The 17,776-nt window shown below is 48.6% G+C and overlaps 3 protein-coding genes across 14 annotated transcripts in view; 2 read left to right on the forward strand and 1 right to left on the reverse strand.

Annotated features, from left to right (window-relative positions):
* Nucleotides 1-14,257, forward strand: part of C2CD3 (C2 domain containing 3 centriole elongation regulator) — a 125,446-nt gene extending 111,189 nt beyond the window's left edge. For 3 of the 5 annotated variants that reach the window (XM_059070790.2, XM_067038532.1, XM_067038533.1), the window contains one exon: nt 13,466-14,257. In XM_059070790.2, the coding sequence (XP_058926773.1) occupies nt 13,466-13,606 (141 nt within the window). In that variant the 3' untranslated portion in view covers nt 13,607-14,257. Of the gene's footprint in view, nt 1-10,334; nt 10,428-13,465 lie in introns of all 5 variants that reach the window. The other 2 variants (XM_059070793.2, XM_067038534.1) reach the window with 2 other exon arrangements.
* DNAJB13 (DnaJ heat shock protein family (Hsp40) member B13) overlaps nt 7,465-17,776 on the reverse strand; it is an 83,061-nt gene continuing 72,749 nt past the window's right edge. For 2 of the 5 annotated variants that reach the window (XR_010841409.1, XR_010841407.1), the window contains 5 exons: nt 14,800-15,015; nt 12,919-13,066; nt 12,673-12,809; nt 11,641-11,777; nt 7,705-9,883 (listed from right to left, as the gene is read on the reverse strand). The gene's annotated coding sequence lies outside the window, so the exon portion shown is untranslated. Of the gene's footprint in view, nt 9,884-11,640; nt 11,778-12,672; nt 12,810-12,918; nt 13,067-14,799; nt 15,016-17,776 lie in introns of all 5 variants that reach the window. The other 3 variants (XR_010841411.1, XR_010841410.1, XR_010841408.1) reach the window with 2 other exon arrangements.
* UCP3 (uncoupling protein 3) overlaps nt 17,555-17,776 on the forward strand; it is a 34,639-nt gene continuing 34,417 nt past the window's right edge. The window contains exon 1 of one of the 4 annotated variants that reach the window (XM_059070850.2): nt 17,555-17,706. The gene's annotated coding sequence lies outside the window, so the exon portion shown is untranslated. The remainder of the gene's footprint in view (nt 17,707-17,776) is intronic. The other 3 variants (XM_067038544.1, XM_067038545.1, XM_067038546.1) reach the window with 3 other exon arrangements.

Below are 17,776 nucleotides of genomic sequence, written 5' to 3' on the forward strand. Positions count from 1 at the left end.
TCCATTTGGGTTTTTTTTAAATATTTATTTATTTGGCTGTGCCAGGTCTTAGTTGCAGCACACAGGATCTTTGTTGCTGCATGCAGGATCTTTTAGTTGAGGCATGTGGGATCTTTAGTTGTGGCATGTGAGATCTTTAGTTGCAACATGTGAACTCTTAGTTGTGGCATGTGGGATCTAGTTCCCTGACCAGAGATTGAATCTGGGCCCCCTACATTGTGATCACAGAGTCTTAGCCACTGGATCACCAGAGAAGTCCCAGTTATCCATTTTATATATAGTAGTGTGTGTATGTTAATCCCAAACTCTTAATTTACCCCTCCCCCTGCCACCTTTCCCCTTTGGGAACCATAAATTTGTTTTTGAAGTCTGTGAATCTAATTGTTTTATAAATAACTTCACTTTTTTTTCTGGCTGAGTAATATTCTATTGTATATATGTACCACATCTTCTTTATCCATTCTTCTGTTGATAGACATTTAGGTTGCTTCCATGTCTTGGCTACTGTAAGTAGTGCTGCAATATATATATTTTGCAGTACTAGTTACAGTTGCACTATATATTGATATATATCTCCAGAGAAAACCATAATCCAAAAGGATACATGCAACCCAGTGTTCATTGCAGCACTACTTACACACAAACACACACACACACACACACACACACATACATACATGCATGCATACATACATACATACATACATATATATCCAGCCAGGAGTAGGATTACTGGATCATATGGTAGCTCTATTTTTAGTTTTTGTTTTTTGGTTTTTTTGTTTGTTTTTTTTTGTGGTACGCGAGCCTCTCACTGCCATGGCTTCTCCCGTTGTGGAGCACAGGCTCCAGATGCGCAGGCTCAGTGGCCATGGTTCACGGGCCCAGCCGCTCCGTGGCATGTGGGATCTTCCCGGACCAAGGCACGAACCCGTGTCCCCTGCATCGGCAGGCGGACTCTCAACCACTGTGCCACCAGGGAAGCCCTATTTTTAGTTTTTTAAGGAGCCTCCATACTGTTCTCCATAGTGGTTATACCAATTTACATTCCCACCAACATACATTCCCACCAACAGTGTAGGAGTGTTCTCTTCTCTACACCCTTGCCAACATTTGTTGTTTGTAGACTTTCTGATGATGGCCATCCTGACAGCTGTAAGGTTGATATCTCATTGTGGTTTTGATTTGAATTTCTCTAATAATTAACCATGTTGAGCATCTTTTAATGTGCTTTTTGGCCATCTGTATGTGTTCTTTGGAGAAATATCTGTTTAGATCTCCTGCCCATTTTTTGATTGGGTTGTTTGGTTTTTTTGATGTTGAGGTGCATGAGCTGTTTGTATATTTTGGATATTAATCCCTTGTCGGTCACTTCATTTGCAAATATTTTCTCCCATTCTGTGGGTTGTCTTTTCATTTTGTTTATGGTTTCCTTTGCTGTGCAAAAGCTTTTAAGTTTAATTAGGTCCCATTTGTTTATTTTTGTTTTTATTTTCATTACTCTAGGAGGTGGATTGTGGAGCTTTGAAAAAAAACAATTTCAGAGAATAATACATGCTATTAGCAAAATGTATTAGCTTATTTGTTAATTATAATAGCCAACCCCTATGTAACGCTTACCGTGCACTAGACATTATTCTAAGCATTTTACATGTGTAAACTGATTTAATTATCCCAAGAACCCAATAAGAGGGGATTGTTATCCCCATTTAATAGATGAGAAAACTGAGGTTCCCATACAGACTTACAAGGGATTATAGCTTCCATTCTGTAGAAACTGAGACACATAAAGGTTAAGTAGGTTGTCCCCTACCCAGGGTCTCCCAACCAGTATGACTCCAAACTCTGTGCTTTCCGTTGCACCACTTTAAAATCATGACACTTGGCTTATGGTATATTTTTCTAGCTAATTTACCTTCTTTATATAGGTTTCATTTTGCAGTTAACGTTTAAACATTTTTTTAGGCTCTTCCAGAGCCTACTTTGATGGCAGATGGGGTCAGTCCAGAAGTATCTTGGGAACCTAGGGGTATAGTCCTAAAGAGAAGCCATAAGATGCCTAGTTCTTTTACTGGTTTCCTTCCTCACTTCTCCCTCAGCTTCCCCAGCACCATTTTGAGGACACCTCATTTCTTTGGCACACTGATAAGTCTAAATTCCCACACATCTGTTTTTATCAAATTTGTATTCCTGTCCTAGAGGAGAGGTGCCAGTCCCCATCAGAAGCTCTGCATTTCCGTGGCCTTATTTCTACTCTGGTTCAGGTCACCAGTTCATCTCCTTCTACTCTGCATCTTCCCTTGCATGCCCCATGTGTTCACGTCAGCACTTAATGCTAGGGTAGCAGGGCTGTGCTTTTGAACAAGACATCTATGACATGAAATACTGAATCTGCTACGTGGCTAAGTGATCTTGGGCAAGTGAGTTGACCTTTCTGAGTCTTTTTTTTTTTTAAAGTAACATCAGGCTAATAGAATTCTTACCTAATAAGAGGATGACTAGAATTACCCTAGAGGAAAAAAGCAGACACTGTTAGTTTCCTTTCCCTCTTCCCCTCCCAGCCAAGTGGGTGAAACGTGAGTAAGATGTGCCTTGTAGGAAGGGAGGTCTGTGAGTCACTGTGTCCGAGATGTTAGCTCCCACCTTCCAAACAGAACTGCTTTTCCTGCTTTTGTGCTGTTCCTACTTTTGTGTTTCTGCCTTCATGATATGCCAGCTCCTGGGGAGACTTATTCTCTTTGATCTATTAAACATAAAATACAAAGGGTGTGAGAGGGATGTAATAATGTTTACTTCAGTTAAAAGGCAAGTCTAGTTTTAAGAGGATAAAGTCTCATACACTTTGTAGCCTTTTTTCTTTCTTGCCCACAGCAAAACTCCATTGTCTGCTGCTCTCAGGAACACCTTCCTCCTCTGGACCTTATTCTGGGTCCTAGTTAGGGTAGCCAGTCATCACAGTTCACCCAGAGCTGTCTCATTTTCAGCATTGAAAGTCCCATGATCCAGGAAACATCAGGGTGTTCATCATCCTCACTGGTGATGAGCCTTTCTCACTACTTGATGCGTTTGTAGCAGCATGTTTTCTGCAACTTATGCTCTTGGCTTCATTCCTTCTTCACACCCTGGTCTCAGTTTATTACCATTTCCCTTCAGCATGAAGAACTTCCTTTAGAATTTCATGTAGTGCAGACCTACTTGAGAACTGATGCTCTCAGCTTCAATTGGCTGAAATGTATTTTGCCTTCATTTTTCAAAGATATTTTTTCACTGGATATAGAATTCTAACTTGAATTGTGTTTGTTTTAGCATTTTATTTATTCATTGATTCATTCATTTATTTTTAATTTTGGGCACACCATGCAGCTTGTGGGATCTTAGTTCCCCGACCAGGGATTGAACCTTGGCCCTCAGCAATGAAAGCTCTACATCCTAACTACTGGATGCCCAGCGTATTACCTGTTTTAGAATTTTAGAACTATCACTCCACATTCTACTGACCTCCATTGTTTCTGATGAGAAGCAGCTATCATTCTTATTGTTGTTGCCCAGAATGTTATGTGACCTTTGTTCTTTGGCTACTTTTAAGATTTTTTTCTTTGGTTTTCAACAGTTTGACTACAATGTTCATAGTTGCAGAGGCAGGGAATAGGATGGGGGAGGAAGAGCACATAGGTCTATTCAACAATATTAACAATGTTTTAGTTCTTAGGTTGGGTTGTGGTTTATTGATGTTCATTTTTATCATGCTTCATAATTTAAATATGTTAGTATTCTTTGGTATATTACACCATGAAATCACAAAATCATATGTAATTTAAATTTTAAGAATGATTGAATGGTGACAAAATGGAGACACCAAGTCCTTCCATAGATTTGGCTGTGAATATGGATCAGAAGTATAGGATAGTGGGTGGGGTTAGCACCTGAGATAAGGTAAGTTTTTTTGGTTTTTTGTTTTGTTTTTTTTTTATATGGACAAGGCTTCAGCTTTTTCTGTACGGCAGTGCAGTGACCAGTAGAGAAAAGAAGAAGGGGAAGATGCAGGAGAGGGAGAGAATAGAAAGATTAGTCCCTGGATCCAGAGCACATGTGGAGATATTAGCCTGTTGAGAAAAAAAAAGAAAACTCACCCTGTAGCATACAAGCATACAGGCAGACAGAGAAGATGGGTGCTAAAGCAGATAGGATTAGATTTGGTGATAGAGTTTCCCATTTGATGGAAGCTTCTATTTTCTCTTAAGTCCATTTATTTATTTTTGGCCATGCCATTTGGCATTCGATATCCTAGTTGTCCGACCAGGGATCGAACCCACACTCCTGGCATTGGAACCACAGAGTCCTAACCACTTGACTGCCAGGGAAGTCCCTGTTTTCTCTTCTGTCTTCTATTTGTGGTTATGTTTCAGGCACAGTCAACAGCTCAAAATGAGAGGTGGGCAGGGGAGGGCAGGAGCCTTGTCCTGTACCCCCAACTTGAGGATTCCATCTATTTTGCCTCTTCCTAAGGCTCTGAAGGCTGAAGAGGAGCATTTTGAGAGGCTGACTCTTCTCAACCAGTGTCCTGGGACAGCTATACTTAGCTCACTTGGCTTCACCACAAGATCTAAGGGAAGGCCTAATCCTTCAACCACACTGAAAAAATGCACCTGAACTCAGGAACCTCCCAGACAGTCTCCATTTCTAGCATTTGTGAAACAGGTATTTTCCCCTCTTTTCCCCACAGTATAGTGGATACAGTTCTCTGTGTGACCTTCGTCAAGTCTTCTGATTTTTCTGAGTCTGTGTCATCTGTCAGATGGGGTTATCAGGTCTCAAAGCATGGTTGCACTGAAGAGCACTAGGTGTCACACAGATAGGGTAAAGAGGCCAGCTCTCAGCCCCCCTTCCTCATGACTGTTTCATCTTCTGGTTGTCACCTCTTCAAGAAGCAAAGGAGGGAGGAGGATGGCGGGTCTAGCAGGACCATCGAACAGCCATCCAGTGGCACATTTGAAATTCCTTACGAATAAGTCAGGTTCTGCTGCCTCTGCTTTCTCTTTCCTCTTTGTGATAAAGTAACTCTTCGTTGGGACAGCTCCCTGGTTTTATTTATAGTACTTCTGATTCTGTTTGCTTAGCTGCCAGGGGCAAACTAGTTTTATCAATTTTTCTAAAAGGGGAGGTAGAGGATGAGACAGCACTAATGTACATGTTATTTTCCCCAGACTTATGTCTTCTGCTCTTGTAGATGTTTCTTTGGGAAAATTTCAACCACTTCAGTTATATCGGTTATTATTACAGTTTGATGACTCTCAAATCCTTATCTTCAGTCCAGACTTCTCTGCCATGCTGCAGACACACGTGGATCCACCTACATCCTAGAAGTCTTTACTTGATGTTACAAACAATTCAGCACATACAAACCTTGAGCTTGTCATCTTCCTTTGCATACCCCCTTTACCGCCGGCATTCCTTATCTCAGTAAACATGGCCACAGTCATGTAGTTACTCCTGCCAGAGCATGTGTGTCGTCTTCCCCTCCTCCTACACCCTTATCCCCCACAACCCACCATCACCAAGCCTGTGAATTCTGTCCCCTAAATATCTTTGAATCCACTCACTTCTCACCATTTCATTATCTAGCCCCAGTCGGCTCCCCCATAGCTGTTTCTAACTACTCTTATAGCCACACTTTCCCACCACCATGCGTCTCCATACTGCAGCCAGTGTGATTGGCCACTGTAATCTGACTCTTACCCCACTCTACCACCGGAGGAGGGAGGGACTCTTCAAGGTTGTCAAAATCCAAAACAAACCCTCCATATTCCTAAACCAGTTATTAAATATGAGTGCCCAGTTGCTTTGATCTCTCAGCGGCATGTGACACAGTTGATCTCTCTCCTTTAAACATTTTCTTCACTTGTTTCTAAGGCATCAGTGCTTCTTGGTTCTCTTCTTCCCTTGTTGGCAGCTCCTGCTCAGCTGCCTTTGCTGGTTCTCCTTCATTTCCCCTACTTGTTAATAGGGGTGACCAGGGTGTGGTCTTTAGACTTCTCTATTTACACTTACTTTCTAGATGATCCCGTCTGATCTCAAGGCTTTAAATCCCCTCTATATGCCGAAGACTCATAATGATTATCTTAGCCCAGACCTCTCCTCTAACTCTAGGCTCGTATGTCCAGCTGCCTACTCAATATATCCAAACTCAACTCCAGATTGTATTCCTCAGCTCTGTTCCTTGGTCTTCCCCATCTCAGTTAATAGATATTCTACCCTTCTAGTTTGTTCCTGCCAAAACCCTTGGAATCCTCTCTCATGCCTTGATTTCCAATCCACCAGGAAATTCTGGCAGCTCTCCCTCTAAATTCAGATCCATCCACTGCTCACCACTCCCACCATTACCTGGTCTAAACTGTCATCATCTCTCACCTAGATTGTTGCAGGAGCCTCCTAACTTGCCTTTCTGCTTCTCCCCTTGCCCCCATTCCCCATACAGTATCCTGTTAAGTTTTTAAGACGTTAAGTAAATCATCGAATAAATCATGTGACTTCTCCACTCAGAACCCTCCAGTAACTTACCATCGATGACTAGGAGAGCCCGAGGTGGGTCTGAGGACAGGCAGGGCAGAGAGTAGGAAAGTTGTTTGGGCCTCAAACTTGAAATGTACATCTTTCAGCAAATTACAAAGCCATAGTCCTGAGCTAGGTGCAGAAGTAGACAGAGAAGGAGCTGTGGTCCCTTCCCCCGCCAAAGCTCACAGTACCCCAGGGGACTGAGCTTTATATGGAAGTTCCACCAACTCCACCAAGCGCCCGTCGTGCTTAAAGTGCTAGACGCGGTGCCATGGACCCTCTTCAGGGAGGTCACAGTTCCTTGAGAGGCACTGGCCACCAAACCACTCACTAACTTTCTCAAATGACACTAACCTATATTAGTACTTAAGTAAAACAAAACAAAGAGAATGCGTACAGGGAAAGGAAGACAGAGCCATATAGGGTGGCATGAGTAGAATTCAGCAAAGATGAAGGAAAGGCTTCGAAGCCTGTGGATTTGGAGAAAAGAAATCTCTCAGAGAATCAACAGAATGTGGTAACTGGGAAGTACCAACAGTATGTGCTAGAGAGGAGGTCAGAGCTGGGGAGAGATCAGCCTGGACCAAAGCAGTCAGGATAGGAATCAGAAGTAAAGAGCAAGAATCAACCTGTCATCTGAGCTCTTGGACTAACCACAAGCCTGGGGCCAGAAGCTACTGTTCATGAGGAGTGTGTGTAGGAGGCAGGAGGTCGGCAAAAAGGCCAGGCATGAGTGTCCCCTTGAAAGCCTTGAGTTGTCCAACTGCCCCCGCCCACCTTAGAGTTCTCTCCTCCACTTGGCCAGACCACAGTGTTTCAGACATCATCGGGATTGAGGTGCTCCAGGCAGCTGAGGAGCTGAGTCAGCAAACCTGGTTTCTTTTTCTTTTCTTTTTTTTTTTTTTTTTTTTTAATGGCTGCGTTGGGTCTTCATTCCTGCACGCGGGCTTTCTCTAATTGTGGTGAGCAGGGGCCCCTCTCGTTGCGGTGCGCGGGCTTCTCATTGCAGAGCACAGGCTCTAGGCGCACGGGCTTCAGTAGTTGTGGCACGCAGGCTCAGTAGTTGTGGCGCATGGGCTTAGTTGCTCCGTGGCATGTGGGATCTTCCCAGACCAGGGCTCGAACCTGTGTCCCCTGCGTTGGCAGGCGGATTCTTAACCACTGTGCCACCAGGGAAGCCCAAACCTGGTTTCTTGCCCTGGCTCTGCTGCTGGCCTTCTGAGGTGCTGAACAAGGTCTGAGGAGGCAACACAGACTTAATTTGTGGCTATATGTCCCTCTTCTCTCCTACCAGGCAGTTTCGTATAGCGGTTAGGCACATGGCCTCTGAATCCAGACAGCCTAGGTTCAGAGCTCAGTTGTGCCACTTTCTAGCTGTGTAACCCGGTGGAAGTTACTTACCTTTCCTGTGCTTCAGTTCCTTTATCTGAAAAATGGGTGATACAGTACCTGCCTCCTAGAGCTTGTGTAGGGTTAACTAAGATGTTAAGTGCTTAGAGCAGTTTTTAGCACATGACATAGTAGGAACTATATGAATGTTAACTATTGTTATTTTTATCATCATTATTATTGAGACAACTTCCCCTCTTGTGCTGTTACATTCTGGGGGGACTAGTAGGAAAAACATGGTAAGGGATAGGGACATCATCAAAAGCTTAGTACCAGGTGCAGGGAGCTGCAGGGACCCGGGAAGTTAGACCCCACAGGGCAGCCGCAGAAGGATGGTGAGCATTGCTCAGGGCCCGAGCAGTTGATTGTGTGCTCAGTTCAGACCCTGAGTTAGAGGCCCAGGATGACCCACTGCCCCCACCTAAGGGTGGTAGAGCCCTAGCCTCAGAAGTCCGTGGCCTGCCTGCCTTTGAGTCCTGAGGCTGCTTCTTTTCTCCCGGGAGCCCAAAGAATTCTTCTGTCCCTTGGTTTCCCTTCCCCAAGCCCAGAGCCATCTAAGAGAAACACACTCTTGGTAGAAGAACCCAGTCCTCCACAAAGTCACCAGATCAGATGGTTAGAGTCCAAGAGAAGTTCCTGAGCCTGGTGTCCTCTTCTTAGCCTGTGGTCCAGGCCTCATGGCTGAGCTGCTCATCTTGGGGCAAGAAGCCCTGACCTATTACCTCACTTCTTTTAGCTACCAAGTCCCTAGCCCTCTGCAGAGCCCCAGGAGTCCCAGAGGTCAAAGAGCTTCTGATTAAGGCCCCACAAACTTTGAGGAGGAGATGAGCTCTCTGGCCAAGGGTGTACAACAGTCAGGGGAAGCAGCCAGAATTGGCTGGTGCCCACCTTGGCCCAGATGCAGTTTGGCCGGCACCGTGAGGGAAAGGGCCTACGGGTCTGCTGGGCAGGTGCTAGGCTCAAGTTGCCTGAGTGCTGAGGCCAGAGTCTGGGAGGAGCCAGGAGTTCCAAGAGTGTCACTTTAACCCTTCCCTCTCACTGGCAGGGAGTGGGTTCAGAAGGTTGAAGAGTCTTGATCTAGTCTGGCGTCTTCACGGTGTAGACTCGGAGACTGAGGCCTGGGCTGAGGGGGTGACCCAGGTCCTGCGGAATAGGCCGGTTGTCAGGGAAGCCTTCTCGGAGGAAGGAAAGGGAGGCATTGTGGGGTGGGGAGGAACAGAGGCAGCATGTAGGTAGTGAGAACCACATGACCAGAACTCTAAGGCAGGAATGGAGGGTGAGCTCAGAGCGTGGAGCCCAGCCACACTGCAGCTGGGCTAGGTGGTCAGATTTAGGATTTGCCTCTCAAGGCTGGGCCCCTGGTCTGCGTGTCTTATCCTCGCTTCACCCCTGCTCCTAGTTGCAGCTGCTGAGTTTGCTACTCTCCTTAGCACAAGGAAGTCCTAGTCCCAGCCTTTGGAGAGGACTCTGGGAGCCAGCACAGGGGAAGGCAGCCAGCCAAGGAGGTGAAAGTTGAACAAGGCAGGCGGCTCTACTGAGCCTCACTCATCTCTGAAGCAGCAATCTGTTGGCAGCCCGCTATTTACTTTCTGTTTTCAGCTCTTTGGAAAGTTTTGCTTCCAGCCCCTGAGGCAGTGTTTATGTCATTGTAAGGGATCTGCTCTGGGAAAAAACACAAAACTTCAGTCCTGATGCTAGGCCCAGGGGCTCATTGGGTGGGGGGCAATGGTAGGGGGAGAGGATGGCCAGTCCTGGCCTAGCCCTGGGCATGCCTTTGGGGGTGCTGTACCCCACTTCTACTCCAGCTGAAGTGAGGTCTCAGAACAGCAGGGCTTCATTTTGCTCTCCGCAGGTGGTGTCTCCAGCTTATTTAGCCCCTGTGCTTTTGTATCTGGCCAGAGCCTTGGTCACATCTGAGTTGTATTTCAGCTTCACGGTAGACCTGGGGCAAGGAGGCAAACAAGTTCTCAGCTCCACTTGGTAATGAAGATACTGAGACCCAGAGAGACAAAGTGCCTTGCCCTCAAGCAAGTGGGGCAGTTGGGCTGGGCCACAGACCAGTGTTCCTTCCACTCCACCCCACTGCCTCCCCTCTGAAAAAGTCCCAGGGACACTCAGAAGCAGGGGTAAATGGGGGTACCTGCACCTACCACCCTCCTGGAAACATGTGGCCTATGTAGGGATATCCATCTGGGGACTGGATAGAGGGAACCCAGAACACAGTGGCTTGAATCAGCTCACATTTCGAGGCCAAAGAAGAGGGCTGGAGCCTCCTGAGAGAGTGTTTGGAGAAGATGGGGAGCTAGCCAAAGAGGGAGCCATGGGCCGAGATAAGTCCCTGGGTTACAGGGAACCTCCTCTTGTATTATCTGCTCATCCTGATCTGTTTTCAGATGAGGAAACCAAGGCCCAGAGAGGAAGTGACTTGCCCAAAGCCTCTTGGCTAAGAAGTGGTGGACCCAGGACTAGAACCACTCCCCCACCAGGTTAGCCTCTTGGTTTGAGGAACCCCTGGAAGCCCCATATTTTCCTGCCACCACTGCTCCTTACTCCTCCCCTGATGCTTTATTTTCTCCCTGGTGGAGTTCTGCGTTTGACATTGAAGGCTCCTTTGAGACGTCTGTCTCAAACACTAGGCCAAGAAGCCTGGGTGTCCAGGTGCCCAGAAAAGAGCAGGTCCCCATATTTGGAAGTGGGAGAAGTTAATGGGAGAGCTGGATGGATTTAACAGGACAGTCAGCACCCCTCATGTACTGCCAGGCTTAACACCCAGACCACAGTAAAGCCTGTTCTGTCCTTCACCCCAGGACAGTGGTCAGCCCCACACCCCCAGATCACTGGAAAGTCCAAGAGGAATATGGTCAGTTCCTCCCCAGACATTCAGGAACTTGAGCCCCGCCCTTGCTGGGTTTGTCTTCTGCTCGCCGTACCTACAGTCAGCCAGTCCCATCTCTCTGGCTTTCCCAGCAAGTAAATTCCTTCTCCGCACCTTTGCTCAAGCTAAGTCTCTACCTGGAACATCCTCTCTCATATTTTGTTCACATTCCACCTTCATGTTGTTTCAAGTCCGTCTTCTTGAAAGTACCCTTCCAGGGACTTCACCCCACATATGACACCCACTGTTCAGACTCCAAGGCCCCTGCAGCCCCTCAGTCTGATGGTCCTGCTTCCATGTGGGCTCCCCCTGCCTCCCCAGGAAGGCTGAGGCTCCTCAAGCCATAAGCTGTGGTGACAGTTTGCTGGTGCCCCCAGAGCTCCAGCAGGAGCATGGGAGTATTTTCAGAGGAGTGGTGAGTACATGGAGGGGTGTCCCTGCGTGGGCAGCTACACCTCTGCCCAGCCCCGCCAAGGCTGTATGTCTCGGGATAGCAACCCTGACGAAGAAAGAGACTTTACTACTAGTCAAGATGTTTTTTAGACCCTTTTGAGGTCAACAAAAGCCACATGCTGCTGACCTTCCACAGCTCTGCCCTGCCCAGTACACAGAGCCAAACCCCGTCGTGTCCCTGGGCCTGGGCCATGCAGATAAGGCCCCCTAGGTTGCTGGGCCCAGGTGTGGGCACTGGGAGGTTGGCTGTGGCTGGTTCACAGATGTCAGCCCGGCTAGCAGGTGCAGGCCTGTGCTCATGCTGCCCCTCCAGTGCAGTGACCTCACCCCACACACAGCTCTGCTGAAACCCTGCGCGTCTCAGATCCCACCTCTGCGTGAAGCCGCCCTGTCCTTCCCAGCTGTCATGAATTGCTCTTTCTCTGTGCTCCTGGGCTCTAAGCTTCCTCTTTGTGATTTCTGGGTAGGTCAGCATTCGTCTCCCCTCTAGCTTGAGCAATCAACGGTTCTGGAATGAATGAAAGAATGACTGAATGAGATATTTGCTGCAAGAGGCAGTCTCCTCCCCAATTAATTTAAGCCTCTGGTCACCGTGGCTTGACCCATTCACTGGTCTATCAGCTACCAAGCTCCCATTTTGGACCTGTCTCAGTGGAAGTCACAAGCATCAGAGTCAGGCCATGCCCTGCAGGAGCATCCAGTCTGGAGGGAGAGGGCCTCAGGCAATGGCTGGGTGGCTGGCCTCCCCAGCCTGAGGCATTATGGGGTGCAGGTGCCTCCCGTGTTTTGAAAGGAAGAACTACAAACACCAGCACAGGGTGGGTTTCCTTTCTCCCCTTTTAACCTTGGCCTGCTTGGAAGATGGGGAGCTGTATGTTCTCACCTCTGCTGGGCATGTTCAGCCCCTAGCTCCGCTTTGCTCTTGGTTCTCCAGCAAAGAGAACCTGCCTGTGGGCTGTCAGTGCTGAGAGCGTGTCAGGTTGTATGCACTCCCTTGGCATTTAGAATTCCAGATTGGCAGGGACCCTCAAGGTTGCCTGACTTCCATTCCCCCTACACTTCCTGGCTGCTATTCTAATTCTTTGAATAGCTCTGTCTCCCCAGCTGAACTCTGAGCTATGGAGATCAAGAACTGTTCATCTCTATCTCCCTCTCACAGTAGGCAGTAAGAAGGTTAAAGAAGTGAAGGAAAGAAGGAATTACTGAATATTACTGATCCCACAAGCAACTCTACTCCCACAAGCAATGGGCCTCAGTTTCCCATTAGCAGAATTACTAAGGGGCAGGAAAGTAGTCTTAATCTCTAGGGTCTCCACCAAGCTGATTCTTGGTGCCTAGGGAGTGGTGCGTGTGCTTTCAGTATTTGGGGACAGGCTGCGCGCTGTGGAGTCAGCCAAGTTTACCTGTCGGGGCAGTTCCCATGTCCTTTCAGCACTGCCTCTTCCTCTACCAGGCCTCCACCTCTTCCCTGGGGCCTTGCTGTCAGCCACCTGCCTGGGGTGGCTTTCCTGTATCCTTTGAGCTCCTTCAGGGCAGAAACCTGGCACAGAGTAAGCACAGAAACAAGCAAACAAAAGGGTTGGAGGAGCAAATGGGTGAGTCATAGAGGAGTCCAGAGGACCACGATGTTATAACCCAAATGCACGCACCTTAAAGGGGAAATTCGTGATACCCAGTCAGCCCAAGACAGGGAGATGTTTGGTAGCAGGGCTGTGGGTATGTGCTTCATGTCACCTGGCAGCTCCAGGAACTCCCCAGGGCCATAGGGAGAGTGTATTATTCACCAGCATCTTCTCCCTGGCAGGGTCACACACGGGACAGTCATACTTCAAGGCCAAATGACTTGTCTAGACACATGCAGCAAGAGAAGGGATGTCCTGGAGGAGACTGCCCCTCCTTCTCCAGAGGCATAGAAGGAGTCTGAACAGGGGTTTACATCTTAGCTCTGCTACCCCGAGCTGTGGGACCTTGAGTTTATTTCACCTGAACTGTAGTTGCCTCATCCATGACATGGGAACCGTGTACCAACCTGTGGGGTCGAGATGAGGGTTAAACACACTCGGGTATGTAAAGTGCTTTGTAAATCAGTCAGCTGTATACCAGTATTAGCCAAAGGACCGAAAGACGAGAAGAGTCAAACATCTTTAGGCAGTGCCATGTGCGCAGTACTAACCTAGCTGCCCTCCTCCTCTCCAGGGCAAGAGCGAGACCACCAGGGGAGCCCTATCCCAAAGGCCTTGTCGTCCCAGACCTAACTCGCTGCCTCCCAGCCTGTCTGAGGAAGAAACTCGCAGGATTGCACGGATATTTTCTTCCCAATACTCCCAGAAAGACTAATGCAGCCCAAGAGACTGAGGGAAGGACCACCCACCCACTCACCCTCAGCTTTGTCTGGCTTCCCTCAGGGCTGTGAAAGCCCTGAAACCACCACCAGCCTTGTCCCTGGACACCAGTCAGCCCAGACTAGAGGAGCGTCACCGACCAACCCAGTGTCCACCTGCCAGGACTTCAGCTTCCTCCTCCGATGGTGAGGCAAATGCTAGAAATGGTGGATTCCAGTGCCCAAGGGGCCCACCCGTCTTTTGACCAAGGGACCCAAGCAGGCATCTTTCAGCTGGGAAATTCCTCCCAGTGTCCTTGACCAGAGCCTCCTGCCGACAGGAGCCTACCCTCTGCCTGAATATGATAGGCCCTTTTGCCTTAAGGGGGTTGGGGAGGGTGGGTGGAGATTTTGTGCATCGTGCATAGCCAGGGAAATCCTAGGGCTGACCTCCAGTTCATTTGCTTGGGAATAAGGGTATTTTGTAGATAAAATTATTTTTATGCTGTGTTGAAATAATCAGTAGGAGAGGAGGGGGAAATTACCTCCTTCAAACTTTTTATCTGATTGTCTGAAACTCTAACCATGCTTTTAACTTATTGTTTTTACCCAGCTCTGAAGGTCATTGTTCCTGCCTGTGTTTGAATAAAATCATATTGGTATTTGTATTCTGTGCACAAGTGTTTCCCGGGTTGGCCACTGGACTGCAGTGTCAGAAATTTGCTTGTGCTCTGACAGCCAGAGAGAAAGCTTTGCGACCATACAATCCCTTGGAAAAGCTCATCTGGAACAGGGGTCCAGGGTCACCATGAGACTTCTGACTCCTCCAAAGATTAGGTTGATCCAGATTAGGGTGACCCCTACTATTTCCTTTGCTGGTACGTCAGATATATTAGCACAGTAATGGGGTTTATAGCACAGCCCCACTCAGAATGCCCCATCTCTCTGGGATGAGTACATAGCTCTGGCTTAGACTGTCAGACTCCACACATTCGAGCAGCTACCATAGAAAGGTCCTGTGGGGAGCATTAGAAGGGGGCAGAAATGTGCAGAGTAGCTGGGAGGGAAGGTTGGGAGGGAACTACGTGGAGGGCCCTGCTTTCCACCCCCAAGCACAGGTCATCTCAGTCCTCAGAAGAGCTCTATAACCCACATCTTATGATTCCCATCTTTTAGTTAAACTGAAGCTCAACGAAGTTAAATGACTTGCCTCTGTTCATGTAGTTAGGGAGCAGATCACACAAGACACCTCCAGACATGTCACAAGGCTTCTGTGCCCAGGATACAGCCAGTTAAGTGCTTTGAATTCGGGGAGTTCATGGAGGAAACCATGTGGGCTGGAGCAGTCAGAGAAGGCTTCCTTGAAGAGCTAAGTCTGGGGGTGAGACCAGGGAGGAACCAGCAGGGCATGCTGGCCACAGTCCAGCTGGGGAGAGAGCAGAGACGGGTCTGGCTCTGCCACTTCCCGATAGGCCCCCTCTGGCTTGACTGCACAAGCCTCTATCTGAGCCTCTGTTGCCTCATCTTTGTAAAGCAAGATAACAAGACCAGCTTCATTGGGTTGTTGAGAAGATTAAATGAGATGACGTTTGTGAAAGTGCTTTGCCAGCAATTGGCACTTTAATGGAAGTGTAGGAAATGTCAGCCCCACCCACTCCTCCCCCACTGACCCAGAGCAAGTCAGTAGATAGGAAGGCTCACCACTAACTGTGAGGCAGGACATGCCCCAGAGGGTACAGGGTGGTGCAGGGTGCCCTCCTTACCGGTCAAGTGCACTCAGACCAGCATGTCCCCCTTCATCTGTCTTGGCCCCCTAACCTTCAGCCTGCTAGCTCACCTCCTCCCCAGTGTCTCCCTCTCAGCTCACCAGCCGCCTGTCTGCCAGGAGCTTTCAAGGCCCAGGTCTCTGCCTCACTTGAGGCCACAGAGAACCTAGGGGCCCAGGCCTGAGGGGTTAAGCCTCAGGTGAAGAATATTCCTTTCCAATCCTGCTCCAGCTCCTGTAAATAACTTGATGGGGTCAAGTTAGGATAAGGACATGCATGACTCCTACCCAGGCTGAGGGCGGCCTCTGATAACACAGAGGCACCCTGAGGGTCTGAAAACCTCCCCCTACACTTACAGAGTGTGTTATTTACCAGTGTCTTCTCCCCAGAAGTTGGATCTATTTTGCAGTAACAGCTCAGACGAGAAACGCCCTGCCAAGCATGCAGCACTGGGTGAGGGCATGAGGTACATGTTTGTTCCACCACCAACAACAGAACTAGCCAGTGTCTCCCTACTTCCCTTTCAGCACTCCCTCCACAGAGCCCTGAAAATGGGTGCTTCTGATCACCCAGAGGTTAGCTGATCTCAGCCCATGGCAGCCAGCTTTGGAACTTCTAGCACAGACTGGATTCTGGGGACACAGACCCAAAGCAGACAGACCTGGCCCTGCCCTCGAAGAGCTCCCAGGCCCACGTGAGCTAAGCTGCCCTCCCTCTGGGTCTCTCCAGGACCCAATGCCCCCTTGTTTGGGTTCCGACTATTTACCCCTCCCCAGCTCCCGGCTGCAATTCACCCACCACCTCCAGACTGCCATTTTCAGGTGGAGCCAAGAACCTACTTCCAGAGCGCTCCCCACTTCAGCAGCCCTAGCAGCCCCTTCCCTTCATAGGACTAACCCAACTGCCTGTTCTGCTGACATTGGCGCAGGGCCTGCTCCAAGGAGGACATTTGCACTTGAGTGTCTGGACTTGTGACCATGCCCATGGTTCTGCGCCCAAGTCTAGAAGTGGCCTCTGCCTGCTCCTAATCCCTTCCCTTCCCACCTCTCTCCCTCTCTCCTCCCGTGCCCGCTGCCCCTCCCTCCTCTTTCCTTAGTCACCTGGATCCCAGGTTCAGATTCGCCCACCCCTTACCCTCCGTGTCTACCAACGGGGCCTCAGTGGCTGCTGCGAGGGACCCTTCCCGCCCCGCCCCTCACACCCTCCCCAGAGCCCTTTGGCTTCAGGGGTGTCCATGCTGAAGCCCCCAAGTGTCATGTCATAGAGAACAGTGGTCACAGCAGATGGGTCCAAAGTACATTACAGTTTGCAGGCTGGAAGTCAGGCCCTGGCACGTATTGTGACCTGGGTGAGTCACTGTTCCTCCCTAAGACTCTGTTTTCCCCTCTGTAACCTAAGTATTAAAATGCATGGATCCTCAGCCATAGAAAGGAATGAAATGCTGACACATGCTCCAACATGGATGAACTTGGAAAACACTGTGCTAAGTCAAAGAGGCCAGTCACAAAAGGTCACATCTTGTGTGGTTCTATTTATACAAAATGTTCAGAATCAGCAAATCTATAGAGACAAAGTAGATTAGTGATTGCCTGGGGTTGTGGGGAGGGGAGAAAGGAAGTGACACTGTTGATGTGTACGGGAATATTGGGGAGGGTAATGAAAGTGTTCTAAAATTGATTGTGATGATTGATGGTTGCATAACTGTGAATACACTAAAAACCATTGAATTGTACCAGTTAAATAGGTAAATTGTATGGTATGGGAATTATATCTCAATAAAGCTTTAAAGAAAAAAAACTTAGACTCCTAATTGTACCTACCTCATAGGGTTGTGAAGAGATAGAAATAATGTATGTAAAGTTTCTAGCACGTGGTAGGCACCAAGAAGTGAGTTATCATCATTGTTACTATTAAGAGGAGGCCCAGGAGAGCCCTGCCCAGCCTATCATGGAAGCCTTGACCTTTGGACTCTCAAAAGTGACAAGTCCAAACCCCCCACCCCATATATACCCTCATCACCCGAGGGAGCTCTTCTTTCATCAGCTGGAAAGGGCTAGTTTAAAGAACCCCAAGTCAAGGGAGCTGAAGCAGATCCGAAACTCCGACCTTACCCCTCACCTCCCTGCCCCTCACCAGCCGCCTCTGGTCAAGTGACCAGGCTGTCAACTAGCTTCTCCAGGATAAGGTTTCAGGTCAGCCAGAGCGTATAAAGACAGGTGCCAAGCCAGAGGCTGCAGGGACGACAGCAAATGACAGAGTGGTGATCAGGTCCCTGCTGCCACCTCCTGGGATGGAGCCCTGAGGAGCCTTAAAGAGACCCTATGCTTCCCCCACTTTGGCTGGACTCACAGGTAAGACCCCACTCTCCACCCCACCTTCCTCCTCCAAGTTCTCCCCTCGCGGCAACCTACGGAGAACAGC

The sequence above is a fragment of the Kogia breviceps genome, chromosome 7 (assembly GCF_026419965.1).
Source record: "Kogia breviceps isolate mKogBre1 chromosome 7, mKogBre1 haplotype 1, whole genome shotgun sequence".
NCBI lineage: Eukaryota > Metazoa > Chordata > Mammalia > Artiodactyla > Physeteridae > Kogia > Kogia breviceps.